This window comes from Telopea speciosissima, chromosome 1, assembly GCF_018873765.1.
Source record: "Telopea speciosissima isolate NSW1024214 ecotype Mountain lineage chromosome 1, Tspe_v1, whole genome shotgun sequence".
Classification (NCBI taxonomy): domain Eukaryota; kingdom Viridiplantae; phylum Streptophyta; class Magnoliopsida; order Proteales; family Proteaceae; genus Telopea; species Telopea speciosissima.
The window spans coordinates 5,622,343-5,640,888 of NC_057916.1; the positions used below are offsets into that span (position 1 = coordinate 5,622,343).

Sequence of the window (18,546 nt, forward strand, 5' to 3'; positions counted from 1 at the left end):
AAAAAAAAAGATCCTATCCAAACACGGAAAGCGGACGTATTAAAATCCTCTGTAGAACCGACGGGGTGGCGGTGCATAACTGGCAGCATAGCTGAGGCTGTGTGTGTCATGTGTGCCACCTGGCCTCTACTGTGTCGTCGGATGTGCACCGTCGTCCCACCGAAACTTTAGAGAATCCTGGTCCAAAGCGAACACATAAAGCTGGAACATAGGTAGGAATAGAAAATTTATGAGGATTGAAGACGGAGGAGGAGATGATAGTTAATTCAGTGGTGCAGGCTAAGGTTGTCAATTGATCTGGTTTTCGGTTATTGATCCGGTTCTTTAATGATTGTGGCCCTAAGGAGTCTGGATCAGAATCGGACCAATAAGTTAATCGATTCCAAACTTAGGATTCAGGACCATTAATTAATGGGTGGATCGGTCCTGATTCCTCTGCAGTCCAAAATTAAAAGAAAAAATTGTAATACATACTACATATATTTTATGATATTATAATAAAACACTAATTTCAATTACATGACATATGCAACTTATCATCATTTTTTTTCAAATCACGAAACCAAAAGTAGGAAACCCAATAAGCTATACGAGATTTTGCCACGACACAATAACCATTAACAAGAAAAAGAAAATTGGAGGAAATAGATGCATTAACTAGAATATGTAGGAAATAAAGAGGAGAATGAAGAGGCCATGTTAAGAGAGAGAGAGAGAGAGAGAGAGAGAGAATGAATGTGGATATTTAATATTTGATTTGTTGTTTGTTATTTAAAATAAATTTAATATTTGATTTGATGCTTTTTATTTAAAAGAATTTTCTCATTGACACAATGACACCCTTAAGATGTTAAATAATTTATGGGGGAAGGTTTTGTACACGATCGTGTAAACCGTGTACGAAACTCCCCCCCTTTATTTTTTTTTATGAAAACCCCCCTCCTTTTTCCTCTCCGTTTCCTTCTACCATTCTTCTCCGTCACCGGCCCCCATCACCCTCCTCCTACGGTTCCAGCTCCCTCTTCCCTTCCCTCCCTCTCTCTCTCTCTCTCTCTTCCACATATGGCTCCTACCCTCCCGCCCCCTCATCTTCCACAACCCTCCATGCTAGCATTCCCCATCACCTCCTGCCCTCCTGCTCCCTCTTTTCCCCTGCAACTTACAGTTTTGAAATTTTAAAGCTTCTCCTCCTCCTCCTTGTCAATCGTCTTACCCTCCCGAATGTCAAAACTCAAAATTACTCGAGAGAGAGAGAGAGAGAGAGAGAGAGAGAGAGAGAGAGAGGGTCTTCTTTTTCTCTTTAGACGAAAGGCGAACCTCAAAAACCAAAAATCGAAGATCATGCTTGGTTGCGAGGAATGAACGAAGGAGGATCGAAGCCAAAATTTTCTCTTCTCTGGTTTTCTCGTCCTTCGTTCTCTCAATCCCCAACCCTAACCCTAACATCAATCTATCGCCGATCGCTGTTGCCGATGCTATGGAATTGATCCGCAGTCTCTCGATAGGTAGATTTCGATCTACGGTCGCGTTTCCGGTTGGATTTGGGTGTCATGGTTTTTCTGATCAATGTACGTTGCAGATCGTGAGGGGAAAGAAAGGATACCGTCGCACTCGGATCTTGACCGGCAGATCGAGCATTTGATGGAATGTAAGCCTTTGCCTGAGGCAGAGGTGAAATTTGTGCGAGCAGGCTCGAGCGATTCTCGTCGAGGAATGGAACGTACAACCAGTGAAGTGGCCCGTTGCCTCTTCATGGGCGACTACGTAGGTTAGTCAGTTAAATTATCATTCTCCCATCTCTTAGTTTTCATCTTTATTCTTATCATCTCTTTTAGTTGCTGTATTGTAATTGAAGAGGTTTTGGGTCTGTTTGCTGTATGGATGATTGAATTTATGTGTTTTGTGTAATTCTTATGTTAAAATTCAAAACTCAAGTTGCAGGGGAAAAGAGGGAGCAGGAGGGCAGGAGGTGATGGGGGAAGCTGGCATGGAGGGGTGTGGAAGATGAGGGGGCGGGAGGGTAGCAGCCGTATGTGGAAGAGAGAGAGAGGGAGGGAAGGGAAGAGGGAGCTGGAGCCGGAGGAGGAGAGGGATGGGAGCCGGTGACGGAGAAGAATGGTAGAAGGAAACGGAGAGGAAAGAGGGGGGGAAGTTTCGTACACGATTTACACGACCGTGTACAAAACCTTTCCCTATATTTTTATATACTATTTTGTCCTTTTAGTAAAATGCTCCCTCGCTGTCGAATGCAAGTAATTTTTAATTTAATTAAAATTTTTTTTTTTGGTAGAAGTCATTTTCAATTAGGAAGAAGTGAAATTCACCCTGGCTACTTGGATTGGGATGTAAGGATTTAGGGCTTGGACTCCAGGAATGAATTGGCCCAAACTTGGAACAATTAGGTCATATCCAACACTGAAAATTGATTCCTGGGGTGGGATCACCCGAGCCAGCTGTAATTGGAACTGGGTGATTTTGATACAACTCAGCATATATGGCCGATCAATCTAATCCAATACCTGATTCTATGGGCCAGAAAGAGGTAGGCCCTACCCCAGTTTGCTAGTGTTTTTGGGCTCTAGGCCTTGGGTTCTGGGCTTAGTAGAGCAACATAGAGGCTTCAGTTTGGGCTTGGGTTCGGGGCTGAGTAGAGTATCATTGTGCCTCAGTTTGGGCGTTGGGATGGCCCGCAAACATTCTTTCATACCATTTCTGGTGCCATTGAATGTCCTTTGATTGTTTAGGTGTACATCTTAAGTTTCATCACATAAAATCAACAACGATAGGAATCTTAGAAATATACCTAAACATCTTTGTCAACCTAGCAAGGATTATTAAGCTGTTGTGCTCTCATTTCGCAAATTGAAGGGAAGTTATGCAGATTTTGTAGCATATACATGGGAAGGGCCAAGTTTTCTAGACTCGGCTTCTGTCCACCAGCCTGCCCGGGCTGCATGTGCAACGCTGGACATAGTGAGGTGTGAAAAGATCGCCTCATCCCTGTCTGAGCGCCTTGCCTGAGTAGGGGTGAAGCGATCTTTTCGCATGTCCTTATGTCTGACACTGCACATGCAACCCGAGCAAGGTACTGGACAGAATCCTTTTGAAAGTTTTCCTTCAGCCACGCACGGTCAATGGGCATCTATTGACCGAGGCTTTTGATTGGTGTTCATGGTTAGAAGATGGCTACATAAGTGGTATGTTCGACCATTGATGGAGTGGTGATGGAAAATTTTATTTTCCCTTCCTCCATTATAATTGGTCCAGATGTCGGAAAAAGAATCCGACTACGTGTGAAATCTCACTCCTTTCACGCTTTGAATTCGACGCGTGGAAACCCAATGATCTGTAACCGCTTCCTCGTTCATATCCCTCTTTTTTTTTTTTTCTCTCACTCCCTCCCTCTTATTTTTTATTCTTCCCTTCTACTTCTCGGATTTTTTTTATTCAACACTCTCTCTTGGTCGATACCGATGCGATAGGGATACGGTATCACTCTCGGCCAACATCGATATCAATACTAGTCTAATATAGAACATCAACATGATACTGATACCAATACCAATACCAATCCAAACACTCTCTCTTGGTCGATACCGATGCAATAGGGATACGGTATCACTCTCGGTCAACATCGATATCAATACCAGTCTAATATAAAACATCAACATGATACTGATACCAATACCAATACCAATCCAATACGAGACATTGACATGATACCAATATCATTACGACACCATAGCGATATGGTGATTGTCATAATGCCATGGCAGTGATTCGACAATATGGCGTCATGATGGTGCTTCAGCAATATGATGCCATGGTGGAGATTCGACGATATGACGATTTGACAATATAACGATTTAACGCTATACCATCATGACAATATGGCGATTCGACTAGGGATGATAACAACCTGATACCGATTTTTTTTTCTTCAATTGGCCAATACTGATCGATATTGGTTATGGTATCGGGCTGTGAGGGAGCAAGATAAAAAATAAAAAAAAATTTTAAAAACTCATGTGGGTCGTTCACGGGTTGTGAACTTGTGATGAGTTGAATGAGAAAAGTGAGATAGAGCGGGATCGTGATCCTCTATGGGCAGTCAAACGTCTATAGTGCGACCTCACACAAGCAAGAGAGAAATGACCACTCCACCCACTTCTCGAGCACCCTAACCCATAATTTAAAAAGACTATTTTTCAAGCAATGAAATTTTATTAAAAGCGAATAGAGAATTACAAGAGACCTACACCCAAAATTTAAAACATCCGGCTATGCCCAACACCTTGGCCCTATAGTATAAATAAATAACCTCGGGACCTCTACCAAAAATTTTTTTTGGGGGCTTAAACGGACCTCCACCATTTGTACTTATGTTTTTGCCCTTGCCCCCACCATAACTTTTCTTCCTTCGCAGCTTTAACCATTTGGCTATTATTTACGGCAAAAAGAGGATGTAAACGCAATTTGGATCCTCTGCCGCCGCTGCCCGTGCAGGCGGTGTGAGGCTGCACGGGCAGCGGCAGTAGAGGATCACGATCCAAACAGAGCTTCTTCCGCTGGAAGTCTAGAATCTACCTTCCTTCGAGGTAGGAAAATAGCGGTTAGATTCTTTCTTCGGATGAACAGCTTGGACCATTTTTAAGATTCGGTATCAGCCGTACATGCATGATTCCGTATCAATGTAAAGATCTGATTGAAGGGTAAATCTGTCAATTTATTTTACCAAAAGTGAATATAAAACCGTCTAATTCCGGTCTATTCAGATCAAACTTTATAGATATTGTATCAATATCGGCTGAGACCAATACTAGTACCGATACTGATATTCTAAACCATGGCTTGGACAGATCAAGGTTTTAAGAATAAAAAATCAAAATAATGAATCACCCAATTCGGATCGGAATCCACGATCAATAATCTCAATTCTTGACGATATGAGCGATTCATGGACCAGGACTGTTGAATCATTGAGATATAATATCTGAGTGTCGGCTCTAAAAGATATTTTGGGATCGACTCTGGCTGATTCCGACCCAATCTAATCCCGATTTTATAACTTTGGGTCCGGTGACAGAAGGATTGAATTAATAGAGGGAGATAGGATTAGAAAGTAGTAAACCGAGGAAGTTCTCCGTCCAGGGTGGGACGCGTGGCGGTCAAGTAGGATAACTGGAGTGTAATTCCTTTCCTCTCCCCGTCCGGACTCGAGTCCACCGACCACCACATCTTCTTTAAAAGCAACGGATCCCAGAAAAATAGACTTCAATTTAATACGAACAAAACACCGAACAGAACCAAGAGAAGAAGAGGTTTACGACTTTACCGTTCGCAGATCCTGGACTGGTTTTCAAGGTCACCGGTAAAATGGTGTCTTCCGCCGGAAATCCGCTCCGGCCACTGCTAGGGTTCGGGTCCTTCATCCAAGGTTTCCGAGGATTTCCATGGATGGGTGTAAATTTCTTCCTCAAAGATGGTCTCAACGTCGATTCTCCCACGCTTCAGCTTCTGCAAAGCTCGGCAAATCTTCCGATGGTCGGAAAACCGTTTTACGGAATTGTTTCTGATGTGATTTACTTCAGAGGCCAGCATAGGATTCCATACATCGCCACAGGAGGTAAGCTTACTACACCAAAACCGTATTTCAGCTTTCCGGTCATTTTATTCTTCACTAATTACTAGTCACTACTCTCCGGTCAGGGTATATTCTTGAATATGCGCTTGGCTGATGGGAAATGACCAAATGCCCTTCCGCTTGTTCATGTATTGTTTCTTTGGGGAGGGGTAAGGTAAGTAGGTGTTTTGTTAATTTATTGACGGAAATTTCCCTGGCCCGGTGGCGGGTGAATATTTTAAGTACTTGGCTCGGAAGCTACAGGGACGCGTTAGTTAAGCTTTTCCTGCATTAGCATTTCTTTTCTCTTTTTTTTATTTGAAAAAGGCTTCATACATGGTCGTGTAAACTGTATATGTGAGGGATTTTTATCGCCCCAGTGCACCATCCCCCATTGCACGTCTAGTGCGCCTTAAAATCTTGACATGTGGACAACTTTTAATACAACGGTCACTTTTTTTTATTTGAGAGATTTACCCCCAAGCCCTAACCCGATCGGGTATCCATCCTCTCTCAAGCCTCCTCTGATTCCCTTCTCTGGCTTTTCCCTCTTTCACTCCGAACACTACTAGCTCATTATTCCAGGCGACGACCGGCACGGTATCCTCTTTCAACGCCTTCCATCCCCGCCGTCCGCAGCGTCGCCACCATAGGTTTTTGGCAATCGAGGCCGACTACTCGTCAGGAAGGGCAGGGAAGAGAGATTAGACTACTGAACAGACGGGATTGAAGTAAAGGAGGAAAAGAACGGCGAGGAACGAAAATAGGAGAGCAAGGATTAGCAGGAAAATTACGGTCTGCCATTCATCCAATCCATAGATCGCGTAGATCTGTGTCCAATCTCTCCCAGCTTTCCCCATTTTGGAGGGAAAATGCAAGAAAAAATATATTCACATATTAAATCCTTGATTGATTGGGCTCAAAACCTGAGATTTATAAAAAACTCAAATCGTGAATCCGTGATTAACGATTCAAATTAATAGTTCCAAATGAGAGAGTTTAACTTGCAGTGATGAGCTCTACTAGTACTCTGAAGAAAAAGTTAGGGTATCAGCTAAGATCTTCAAAATCTGAGTATAGAAATAAGAATCAGGAAACCAGAGGCAGTCCACTTTGGCGATGAAGATGATGAATCTTCATGTCCGTGACAGGCTTTTGAATCAACCTTAAAGGTGGAAGACTGGGAGTGATTGAAAGAAAGAAAACATAAAAATACAAATATAAATCAAAGAAACGTCACATCTACCTTTGAAACACAAATCACATCTACCCAAGTTCTTCCACTCCTGAATCAAGCTAAAATCTCCATTAAATTAAAGGAGAAAAGCTCGATACAATGCGCGAGCGAGTGAGCAAATAAAAAAATCAAACAGAGAGAGAATCTCTCGGTCTCGCTTCGATTGTTCCTTTTTCTCTCGTTCTCTCATCTTTGCCCTATCGTTGGTGAGTCTTGCCTTCAAGAGAAATTGGAAGAACAGTAGGGATGAGAGAAATAGTTTGACAAAGAGAGAGGAGTTGCTATGAATCGATTTGGGAAGGTCTAGTGAGAGAGGAGAGGACAGGTGACGGTGCGCCAGTTGTCGCCTGGAATACTGAGAGAGTCGTGGGAAGCCAGAAAGGGGAAGCTTGAGAGGAGATGGATACCCGATCGGGTCAGGGCTTGGGGGTAAATCTCTCGAATAAAAAAAATGACTGTTGGATTAAAAATTGTCCACATGTCCAGATTTTAAGCGCACTGGACGTGCAATGGGGGATGGTGCTCTTGGGCAATAAGAGTGTGGGAGTTTCAAGGCATTAATTACTGCGTGGGTATTTATGTCTTTTCCAACTTTGTGAGAGATTCTCTCCAGTAGATGGTTTACACGAACGTGTACAAAACATTTCCCCTTTATTTTTTATTCTTCGTCTTTTATTAAGTCGCTGGGATTACTCGTGGAAGTAAGTTTGGTGTTACATTTATTTAGAGAATTTCTTCAATGTGAGGTCCATTTTGTGATGCTATGCCACACGTGGATTTATATGGATGTTGATGCGACCCCCTTACGTGGACATTCATCCGACAATGATTTAATATTGTGGGACCGTTGTTTCCATGTGGCCAGGCGATCAATGGTCGTAGTAATGAGCCTTAACTGCATCTACGCAGAGGTTCACATTGGCCAAACTTGGATCCACTAAAATTATTTGGGCTGGGCTAAAAGTTCACAAGATGGCTTCGTTTAGACTCGATCTCTGTGCACATTGATTTGATCTGCTATGTAACGTATTACAAGACCCAAATAGGTACTTATGATAGAAATCCATTGTGCTTCTCTTTCATCACAAATAAATTTAGGTAAATTTTAGGTCATGTATTGATATATGGTTTCGTGATTTCGTGATGACATGTGTACTTTTGTTTTCATAAATGTTCCTTTGGACTGTCATCAAAATATTAAAATCGATATTTGTGAAAGAAAAAAAAAAGACATGAGTTATCATGAAACCATTCATGTAAGTACAGAAGGCTGATCCAACCTTCAATTTTAGGAACCGAACCCTCTCCAACGTGCATCAGACGGCTGGTGTTGTTCTTGGGATGCGTTACAGCCCATTCGACAACATCAGCCATCTGATGCCTGCTGGAGAGGATCTGAATTCCCAATTTTAACACCCAAAAAAGGAATCTAATGACCTTATTTGTAAATTGAGGATCTGAATCCCCAATTTTAACACCAGCCATCCGATGCAGTTTTTTTGCAGGCAGTGTCATGGTTAGCAATAGCCCTTCTTCCCTTACCAAATGTTTCGATCATCACCATTAGTATCTTTCTCCTCCTTGGCAACTTTGGTGCTTCAATTGTTGAGGTTGCAAATGATGCTCTAGTTGCTGAGACAGGAAAACAAGGATCCTCTTCCAAGAATTCACAATCATCTTCAATGGGTGAGCTTCAGTCTTTCGTTTGGATGGCTGCTTCTATAGGTGGTGTCCTTGGTAACCTCCTAGGGGGAATTGCTGTTGAACGCTTCTCTGCTCAAGCAATGTTCCTTGCATTTGGTCTACTACTAATCATCCAATTCTTCACAACTGTATCAGTCCATGAGAACTCACTCAACCTCCCTACGAATTCTTCAAATTCTGGTATCCGCAAACAGTTCAAAGAGCTCTCACTCGCATTACGGAATCCTAAGATTGCTTACTCATTGGTATGGTTTGCATCATCTTATGCTATAATCCCAGTATTGACAGGCACAATGTTCTTCTACCAAACAGAGCATTTGGGACTTGATTCATCGGTGTTGGGACTGTCCAAGGTATTTGGACAGGCAGCAATGCTTCTCTGGAGCATTATATATAACAAGCGCTTGAAGCTCATCCCACCAAGGAAATTGATTTCAGCTGTCCAAGCAACAATGGCTGTGTTTATGTTGTCAGATGTCTTGTTTGTGAAGGAAATTTATCGGAACTTGGGTGTTCCAGATTCAGTATATGTTGTGGTCTTCTCAGGTTTGTTAGAAGTTTTGTTCCAATTTAAAGTGCTGCCATTTAGTGTTCTCATGGCACAACTCTGCCCACCAGGTTGTGAGGGGTCTCTAATGGCTTTTCTCATGTCTGCTATTGCCTTATCCACCATTGTGAGTGGTTACCTTGGTGTTGTACTTGCATCATATGTTGGTGTATCTGGGGATAACTTCGAAGGGCTACCATATTGTATTCTTATACAAGCTGCATGCACATTGATGCCACTCTTTTGGTCTTCATGGATCCCAAGTGATGTTAAGCCCCAAAAGAAGAAACACAAAAAGGATAATTAAGCAGTACTAATAGGGTGTGTAATTGAGCTACAAGGTATGCATAGATTAAAGTGGATATTTTTTTGGCTTCGAAAGGGAATTTCTTTTTCCTTTTTTTATTTTTATTTTTATTTTTTGTATTCTAAAATAAAGTAAATAAATAAAGCATACAGATTTCCTGCAAGAGGACCGTGTACTGAATGAGGCATGTGAGCTACCTTGTTGCCCCATTCGAACCCTAACCTGGAATTTAGCCTTACAGAATTGAGAGAATATACACATGGCATATCTAACACAAAATGCACAAAAAACATGTAGCCAAACACATACACATTCAAGCATAATATCGAGCAAATAAGGTGCATAACGGTTAACATTCTATGGGTAAGCAAAAACGAGAGCAAAGAGCGAAGGAATAGTGTCTTACCTCTCCGTTCCATGCTTGATTGCAATTACGTGTGGTTGTGTTGCGTAGGAGATTACCGGGATGCCATGGGTTGCTCTGCTGGCTCTGGGGGCTCCCATATTGGGTGGTACCTCGGAGTGTTCTTATCTCCAATGGATGCGACACGATTCCCCTTATTGCAGGAAGTCATGGCGGAAACTCGAAGCAAGGAACACAGAAACCCTAGGTTAGGGTTCGAATGTGGTAAAGGATCAGAAGAGAAAGAAAATGGAAGAGTGAGCACTCACGAATCTACGGGAAGCAAGGATGAGGTGAGCAAGAGTGCCAAATGCGCAAACAGTTCCTAGGAGCAGAGTTAAGTGACCAGAAGGTGAAGACGGAAGAAGATCTGAAGGAGTAGAATAGGTACAGGGTTTTAAAACGCAGAAACAGGATCGGATGGGAGCAGCGTTTTAAAAAGCAGAATCGGGGAAACAATCGGTTACTGCCGATTCCGATTCCGATTCCGATTCGTATCAGATCGAATCAGAATCGGAATCGGAATCGGAATCGAAATCGAAATCGACTGGAATACATTTGGATTTTGGAGCGGCCGAAGCAGCCAATCAACATCCTTAGTTCTGAATGTAGTCTGGTCTTGCACTACCCAAAAAAAAAAAAAAAATTATATTGTGGACCATATATAACGCAAAACCTCCATTCCACTGCAACTGAAAGAATTACTAAAAGGCATGACTAAGGCTCTAGAGAATATTCCAGGTTAATCCCAAGGAGCAACATAGTTGGCAAGGGACGAGATCTAAGTAAGTTGAAGGTCTTGAGTTCGACTCTGCCTCCCCCTTGGGGCCACCCACCTGAGAGGAAACTCCCTGGTGAACATGGGGCCCTAGTATCTTCCAATTCATGTGTGTTGTGGAGTCATACACGAGCCCTGGGGAATTTAATCAGCCGGATACCTCTTGTAACCCAAACAAGAAAATTTCCAGGTTGAAAAATTGTCACCACCACTGTATCCAATACATTACAGTGCACCTTTTAATTCCATCATATAGGTACAAAGATGGAATGTTTGAGAACTTCTTCAATGTGGGGTCTATATTGTGATGTTATGTGACATCAAAGTACACGTGGCTTTATGTGGATGTTGATGGGACCCCCTTACGTGGACATTCATCCGACAATGATATATTATGGGACCGTTGTTTCCATGTAGCCAGGGGATCAATGGTCGTAGTAATGGGCCTGAACTGCATCTAAGCAGAGGCCCATATTGGCCAAACTTGGATCCACTAAAATTATTTGGGCTGGGCTAAAAGGCCACTAGATGGTCTTCGTTTAGACTCGATCTCTGTGCACATTTTGTGATCTGCTTTGTACCATATTACAAGACTCAAATAGGTGTTTATAATAGAAATCCATTGTGCTTCTCTTTCATCACAGATTTTGTGAAACTTTGTTTGAAGCTATCAAGACGAACTATCCAATCATACAAGAATCGGGTTTAAAAAGATGGCTTGAAGTTCAAGATTCAGTATAGGGCAATAGTGTGCTAAGTTTTAGATTATTCGAAGAAGATTTGAGGGTCCCCTGAGGTTCACTGACTAGTACAGTTGTGCGGTTCCTCTCATCCCCTTTTTTTAGAGGCACTAGGGAACTATACCAGGTAGGGGAACCGCAGGTGATAAAAATTCGTCAAATGGCACTCACAAGATTTCAATGCACGCTTTTTTTTTAATGCAAATGCACGGTTTTGTGACCGCAAAATAGTGATTTACATGAAATAATGGCCAAACGGCATCGCCTTCGCACCAAATTTTATATTTAGGATAAATATGGTAAAACAAATCTGCCCTACTAATTTTGGTCAATTTTAAAGAGATTTGAAAGTTGTACCCTGCCAGCTTCAGAAGGCTCTCTATGGTCTCAAACAGGCTCCTCGTGCCTGGTTTGATAAATTCTGCACCAGCAAACGGAGACGGAGGGTGGTCTACGATCACTCCACCTCCGTTTGTTGCTTGAAAGCCTACGTTTGCAGGATTGAAGTGTCTTGGGTGGGAGAATCATTGATCGAGCCCCCACCCTAGGGGCATTTTGGTCATTTTCTAAATGAAAATTTTAATTATCTGACATTGACATTTTTGATGAGATTTTTTTCTGATGAGATTTCATGAGACCTATTCCATCACTGTTGCCACACTTCGCAAGGTGACAAAATCTAGTGTCTATTATGTATAGTGGCATGGTGGGAAACCCTCTCCCTTCTTATAATTATGCATATTATGAATTAAAATATAGACATCCAATCTAATTGGGGAGCATCAATGATCCATGCAACAAGTATCACTCTATGTTTTGATGTTCTAACTAATCAGAATTTAGAGTAGTCAATTCGGCAGAACATCCCTGTCATGATGTTGTCACTTGTAGGCCATCGCTTACACCATGTTCCCACCAACTACATAAATTTTTATAGGGGCGCTGTTCTCTGTGCCGCAGCGCAGCTTGCGCCTAGGCACATGGGGGTGGGTGCAATAATCACCCTGCCCCTTGCACAGGCTGCCCGCTGCGACACAGAGAACACTCTCCCATATTTATATTTTGTTATGATCACCGTATTGAGAAACTCTATCAGTCACTACATGATCTCATACAAGTATAAGTTATTATTATTATTATTATATAATTAACAAAAATGCCATGACATAGGAAACCTTGTGTAGTATCCATCAAATGGGGCAGGATTAGGTAGTGAAATTTTCTTTATATACTTCCCCTCTATTCTCCATTTGGGTTAGAGGAGAAGAGAGGATACCTATTACCTGCCCATATCATGTTTTCAACATTTATTTGACAAGCATGACCAATTTGACTTTTTAATCAAGTTATAATTCCATAATTTTCTTACACTCAAACACCTAATTAATTAACCAATTAATTGAAAGATTTATCAAAAAAATGAAACAAAAATTTAACAAATTTTGAGCCCGGGTCGTTGACACGCATCCCAAAGTTAGTTTAGAATGAAGACTTAGTTTATTGAGGTTAATGGGTTTGATAATTAGAAGAGAGGAAGAGTGTTACAGTCAATTCCTTGTTAGAAAAGAAACACTTAAGTCCACCTAATCAAGCAGGAAATGAGAGGACCAGGTTCTTTAACTTCCTTCATATATGGTTAAGTAAAATTTACTGACTAATTGTGTTAATTTATTCTATTTAGAGAGGACAAGAATCATTCTATTTCTGTTTATCTAGAATGACAGTGTTGGTGTTAAGGTTTTCAACATTAATATTATTTTTTTAATTTCAGATAGTGAAATTTTTTTTGGTAAAAGATAGTGAAATTTAATCATGGAAGCTTAGAAAGAAATAAGGGGCCTTCTTGTTTTCTTACCTGATTGGGCCTAATTCATTTTGATTCGTCGTACGTACGTCACCTGTTTGACGTTATATCTGAACCAAAAAGGCCGAGCATATGTAGGCTTTAGGCATGATTGGTGCGTCAACACTCTTAAGTCCTAACTGCCAATATATCTGCCATGCCTTGCTTCGACCCTTTGACTATAGACGACGCCAAGAGCAAAGTGAAACCCATGATGACAAGGCAGGCTGGGCTGGGTTCAACTCCAGCCTAGCCCGAGGGTAACTAGTCTTCATCCCTTAACATTAATGAAAAACTACAGTAATGGAAAGAATTGATTGCAGAAGGGTTAAGATCACGTGAAGGATTTGTGCTTATGAACATTTGAATAATCTGGTCTATTATGGATAAAAACTAGCCTAAAAAACAATTACATCAGTGAGTAAAGGGAAGATTATGGTCCATATAAAGGATTGAAGTCCTCACTCCCTCATGTGACTTTTTAAAACCATAAGAGTGATATTAAACTAGCTTTGACGGATAGCTCAAAGCAAACAATATCATGAAACATATTCCCTAAGCTCTTTCTTCATTGGCAAGGTTTGTGGGATAAAAATACTAGCCTCAGGGGCGACTAAGATAGAGTCCCACATCAGTGAGTGAAAGGAAGACTATGGATAAAATTTTTGAATGATCGACCCTACCGGTAAGACGATCCCCGTCTAGATATCCGCCTTACACACCAAGGTTTTAACAATCGGTAAGATGATTTCCGTCCGGATTTTTGCCCTACACACCAAGGTTTTAGTAATCAATCTCTGCAGATACTGATATGATACCAATCCGGATCGATCCGTATCAAACAAGTTTACACCTATTTTTTTTAATTGAAGTTTTTTTACATTTTTACCCCTGTCTATACCGATTCATCGATAATAGATCGATCAGGAATCGATATAGGTCTCCACCAATCTGCCAATACGCGATATTGATTCCTCAAACCATGCTACACACCCAACTGATCCGATTATGAAACTTGGTTAGGTTTGGACTTTGGATAGGCTATCTATAATTCTCAGAATTGCTTATGTTGAGAGGCTTGGTATGGTTTATGAGAGTTAAATAAAAAGGATTTGTCTTTATATGCATTAATTAGATCAAGTGGAAATATTTGAGCAAATACGGAACTGTATCATTGACTTTTGTACTTGATTTTCATTAAGCTGTGAAATTATTCAATTTGGATTCTCTACTGCCGAGCTGCCCGCAGCTCGGTAGGACCATGCTTCCCAGACATGGTGTTGCGCGCAATGTTCGTCTTATCCCTGCCCAAACACCTTGTCCGAATGGGGGTAAGGCGGTCTTTGCGCGCAGCACCGTGTCTGGGCATCATGATCCTACCAGGTAGCTCGACAGTAGAGGATCTGGATTCGGAATTATTTGCCTTACAATCTAAATTGAGCTTAAATACTCCATGATATTATTATTATGGGAAAGTATCTCTAGGGGTGTGTAGAGAGCCCTTGGTCCTACATTTCACCAGCATTGGTGAAGTTCAAGGTTTCACCACTCGCTATCTCGTCATCGCTGAGGTCTTACCCATTTCATTGATAAAATTTATCTAAATATATTGAAAGTGATTTAAAGTTCAATAAGTTTATAGAAAAATACAAAGTTGTCACATGAAGGAATTAAATTTAAATTTTAAAATAATATTTGTAAGGGAAAAAGAATGCTACCAGGTCATCGTATGGTTCCTGTGCCTAAACACCGAACTACACAAAATTATCTCTCAACCTCCATTGAACTAAAAACTCTCATTCACCACGTGGCAAGTGGTGAGCTTTTCATCAAACATTTGTGAAATTTGATCCCAAAACTATTATAGGTCTGTTATTTTTCAAAACGTCTCGAGGAATGCACCCACCCAGTTAACGTTCTTTCCCCCTTACTATTATTCTCCAAATTCAAAAAAGTTTTTAATTATAGACTCAAGGCTGGGTTAGGTTAAACCAAGGCCCGCAGGGAGGAAGGAGCCAACAACCCAACCCCAAATCCCCATGGCCCCACTCAATACAGACCTAAATGGAGAGGGAGAGGGATTTTGGGGAGGTTGGAACCAAACTCATACGCCAAAGATGTTTTTAATTTATAGACTCAAGAATGGTTACCAGAGTCAGTTTTGCACGCTTATGAATTGACTTTTGGGCTCTCTGAGGTGGCCAATTCCTCAACCCAGGCCGCATTCCCAAGGAACAACAATGTAAAAGATTCAAATACTAACTCCCTCCCTTGGTTGCATGCGGGATCGTCTTTTCTCTGGGGAATGAGAACAGATGGTCAAAGCAGAAATTATCATATTCGGATTCAATCATCCACCAATGTGGAAAATTTTCAAGTTTAATTTTGTTGTTTGCATGGCCTAATTAATGAACTCATGTCATCGTATAAGACAGTGGTGATCTTCCTTTGTTTCTCCTGTCCTAACTCCAAAGTCATTTCGTAGTCTAGTGGGTCCTCTTAAGTCAGTTCGAAACAATGCTGGATTCAGCTAAAGAAGAAAGGAAAGAAAAAAAATGTTTTTTCGGACCTGGCTCTCTTCCAACCGTGATGAGAGTTGGAAGATCTAATCCAGCAAAATTAGAGGGGGGTTGCTCATTTCATAGGGGGCCGCCTGCAAAATGACCCAAACATCCCTGATTTTGTGGGACTGAATCCTCCAGCTCCTGCCCCAAGTAGAAAGTGGTGTTGCATCGCAATTCGGCTCTCCTCCAGCCGTGGTGGGAGCTGGTGGATCCGACCAACCTGGGATCCACATGAAAAATGATCCAAACACCCCTTGTTTTGCTGGGCTGGATCCACCAGCTCCCGCTAGGACTGGAAGAGAGCCACGTCCTGCATCGTTGAGAAAATATATTTGATATAATAATAGGGGCAACTTTTTTTCTCTCTCTCTCATGCGACTTTGAGGATCTAAATCATTGAGTTTCTACTTTCCACTTTGTTCAAAAGTAAAGCATTATTATTATAAGAATGGAACCTTTAAAGTATTCAGTTCTTTAGTGGTACAGGTTGAAAAGCTGAGACCATACTAGGATTTCAATCTTACCCTAACCACGAAAAAAAAGGTCCAATTATAATAAAAACTACCATTCTATAGCTAAAGTAAGCGAAGTGCGGAACAGAAGGATGGATTTAAGCCCTTTATTAATCTCTTCTCAGCAATCAAGATGATCTGTTCCTATCTTTCATTTTCCCCTTTCTTCTTCCCTTCATATCCATTCCCACCACACCATGAGAGTGGTTGAATCTCTCTCTCTCTCTCTCACTCTCTCTCAGAGAAGGAGATGTAAAATTAGAGAAAGCCAACACAGCATATATATATATAAATAGAGCAAAATTTCAAAACCAATTCTAGAATGTATAAGTATTGGTATATACATGTGTAAGGTGTGTGGATGTGTATATATATATATATGATGCATTGTGTAAACATACATATAACAAGCATATATGATTCTCACACATCTCTAAAAACTAAGCAATCTCATGGAAAAAAGGCTCTTCAAGAAGTAATTCAGGCCAAAATGAAGCAGAAGCTCCTCCATAGCTTGAAGTACTACATGCATCCCCTGGATTACTGATTGATGTCTCAGTAATTACCGTTACAGGCGGAGCCACAGGAGGAAGAGGAGGCGGCGGAGATGGAGATGATGAAGGAAGCCATGGAGATTGAGGTGTATCTTCTCCTTGACTAGCCATTGTAAAGCTACAACTTTGACCCATCTCACTATTCAAAGATGTTTGAAAATTACAAGGCAGTTTTAGGTAATCTTGGACTGTTTGAGTAGTGTTAGCAATTCCAAGAGAAGATGGATCATGGATTGAAGAAATTGAGTTCAGTAGATTGAGAGATTCCATGTCTGTAACAGTACTGTTTAGGATGTTTGGTGAGTTATTGTTGGAAATGGAAGGAGAGGTTGTTTGAAGGAAGTATTGTAAATATTGAAGCTTAGCCAATTGAGCTGCTTCTGCTTGTAATCTCACAGCTTGTTCTTCCCATGGATGATGTTCAATAAGCTCTCGAAGATTAGCCAAAGCTATCAATTGGGGTAAACTCGAGAAAAGATCGGTTCGAGGCCGATGGGTCATTGGATCAAAACCCATCTGAATCAGCTTCTTCTTCAAGTGGGTATTCCAGAAATTCTTGATTTCATTATCAGTCCGGCCAGGGAGATGAGTTGCTATGGCTGACCACCTTTAAGAAACAAAATAACATAAAATAATTAGTTTAATTATTTACACGTATATACAATAATGGAACTTTTAAGCAAATATTATCAGAAATTAAGATTACTTGTTCCCAAGTATGGAATGGAGATTCAGAATTGTCTGCTCTTCTTCTTGGGAAAATTTTCCCCTCTTAATGTCAGGCCTTAAGTAATTTGTCCATCTTAATCTACAGCTCTTCCCACATCTGTTAAGACCTGCAAAAAACAAAGAAATTTGAGAACTTATCTTCAAATAATTCATATAAAGAGAGAGAGAGAGAGAGAGATTATGAATACCAGCAAGTTTGGGTAGAGCTCTCCAGCTTCCATGGCCATGTCTTTGAATGTAATCAACAAGCATCTGATCTTCTTCTGGTGTCCAAGGGCCTTTCTTGAGGCCATTCTCGTCGCAACAAGGTGACCTACCCATTATATCTTTTGGGGTTTGGGTTTGGGTTTGCCTCCCTCTGATGCTTACCAGAACAAAGGATCATTACCTTACTCTCTCTATCTATCTATATATATACAGTTTTGCTTCTTATTTTAATTCAATCGAAAACGATTGTTCTGTGTCCTCCCATTTTCAAACACTACTGCCGTCGCCCTTTGTTTCTTCAAATGACCATTCACTCCCACTCCCACATGTAATAGTCCGCAACCCATTTTTTTTTTCTTTCCCTTCTTAATACTTAATTAATTTTCAGTTCTTTTGAAAATCAGAGGAGGAACTTAAGTACTCTATCTAAGTTTTTTTTTTTTGACAAGTTCAGTATTAATTAACAACACGCGGAAGGTGACACATGGTCAGTGGAATCTTTCCCATGCATGCACGCAATATGGGGACAGAATTTCGTCAGTGATCGCATGGGAGCCAAAGTTACGTACTACTCTCTTTTGGTCTACGTTTTATATAAACTAAGGGTGTTAAACGGTCTGGTTTAATTCGGTTTTGACTACTTGAGGGTAAAAATTGTAATCAGACCGTTTAAGTAAGTAGTCTCATAATCAAAACCTAGACCGTTTGGTAAATGGTTTCAGTTAAACGATTTTTAAACGGTTTCGATTAAATGGTTCTATACAGTTTTACACGTTTTGATTAGACGGTTCTGTACGC

General features: G+C 41.0%; 2 protein-coding genes across 2 annotated transcripts; one reads left to right on the top strand and one right to left on the bottom strand.

Annotated features, from left to right (window-relative positions):
* Window positions 1-5,305: 5,305 nt before the first annotated feature.
* On the top strand, window positions 5,306-9,487 carry LOC122644408 (probable folate-biopterin transporter 7). Its single transcript, XM_043837924.1, has 2 exons — window positions 5,306-5,626; window positions 8,355-9,487. The coding sequence occupies exons 1-2, from the start codon at window positions 5,377-5,379 to the stop codon at window positions 9,416-9,418; spliced, it is 1,314 nt and encodes a 437-aa protein (XP_043693859.1). The 5' UTR covers window positions 5,306-5,376; the 3' UTR covers window positions 9,419-9,487.
* A 7,195-nt stretch (window positions 9,488-16,682) lies between these two features.
* LOC122643887 (transcription factor MYB93) lies at window positions 16,683-17,892 on the bottom strand. Its single transcript, XM_043837461.1, has 3 exons — window positions 17,730-17,892; window positions 17,519-17,648; window positions 16,683-17,419 (listed from the first exon to the last, which is right to left on the bottom strand). Exons 1-3 carry the CDS (start codon window positions 17,860-17,862, stop codon window positions 16,699-16,701), a joined length of 984 nt encoding a protein of 327 aa, XP_043693396.1. The 5' UTR covers window positions 17,863-17,892; the 3' UTR covers window positions 16,683-16,698.
* Window positions 17,893-18,546: the final 654 nt, after the last annotated feature.

Bases quoted from the DNA above. Each gene is read 5' to 3' on its own strand.
- LOC122644408 (XM_043837924.1), top strand. From the start codon at position 5,377: ATGGTGTCTTCCGCCGGAAATCCGCTCCGGCCACTGCTAGGGTTCGGG. The intron at 5,627-8,354 runs GTAAGCTTACTA...CATCCGATGCAG, and splicing joins TCCATACATCGCCACAGGAG to TTTTTTTGCAGGCAGTGTCA.
- LOC122643887 (XM_043837461.1), bottom strand. From the start codon at position 17,862: ATGGGTAGGTCACCTTGTTGCGACGAGAATGGCCTCAAGAAAGGCCCT. The intron at 17,649-17,729 runs GTATTCATAATC...TGTTTTTTGCAG, and splicing joins AGCTCTACCCAAACTTGCTG to GTCTTAACAGATGTGGGAAG. The intron at 17,420-17,518 runs GTAATCTTAATT...TGTTTCTTAAAG, and splicing joins CATTCCATACTTGGGAACAA to GTGGTCAGCCATAGCAACTC.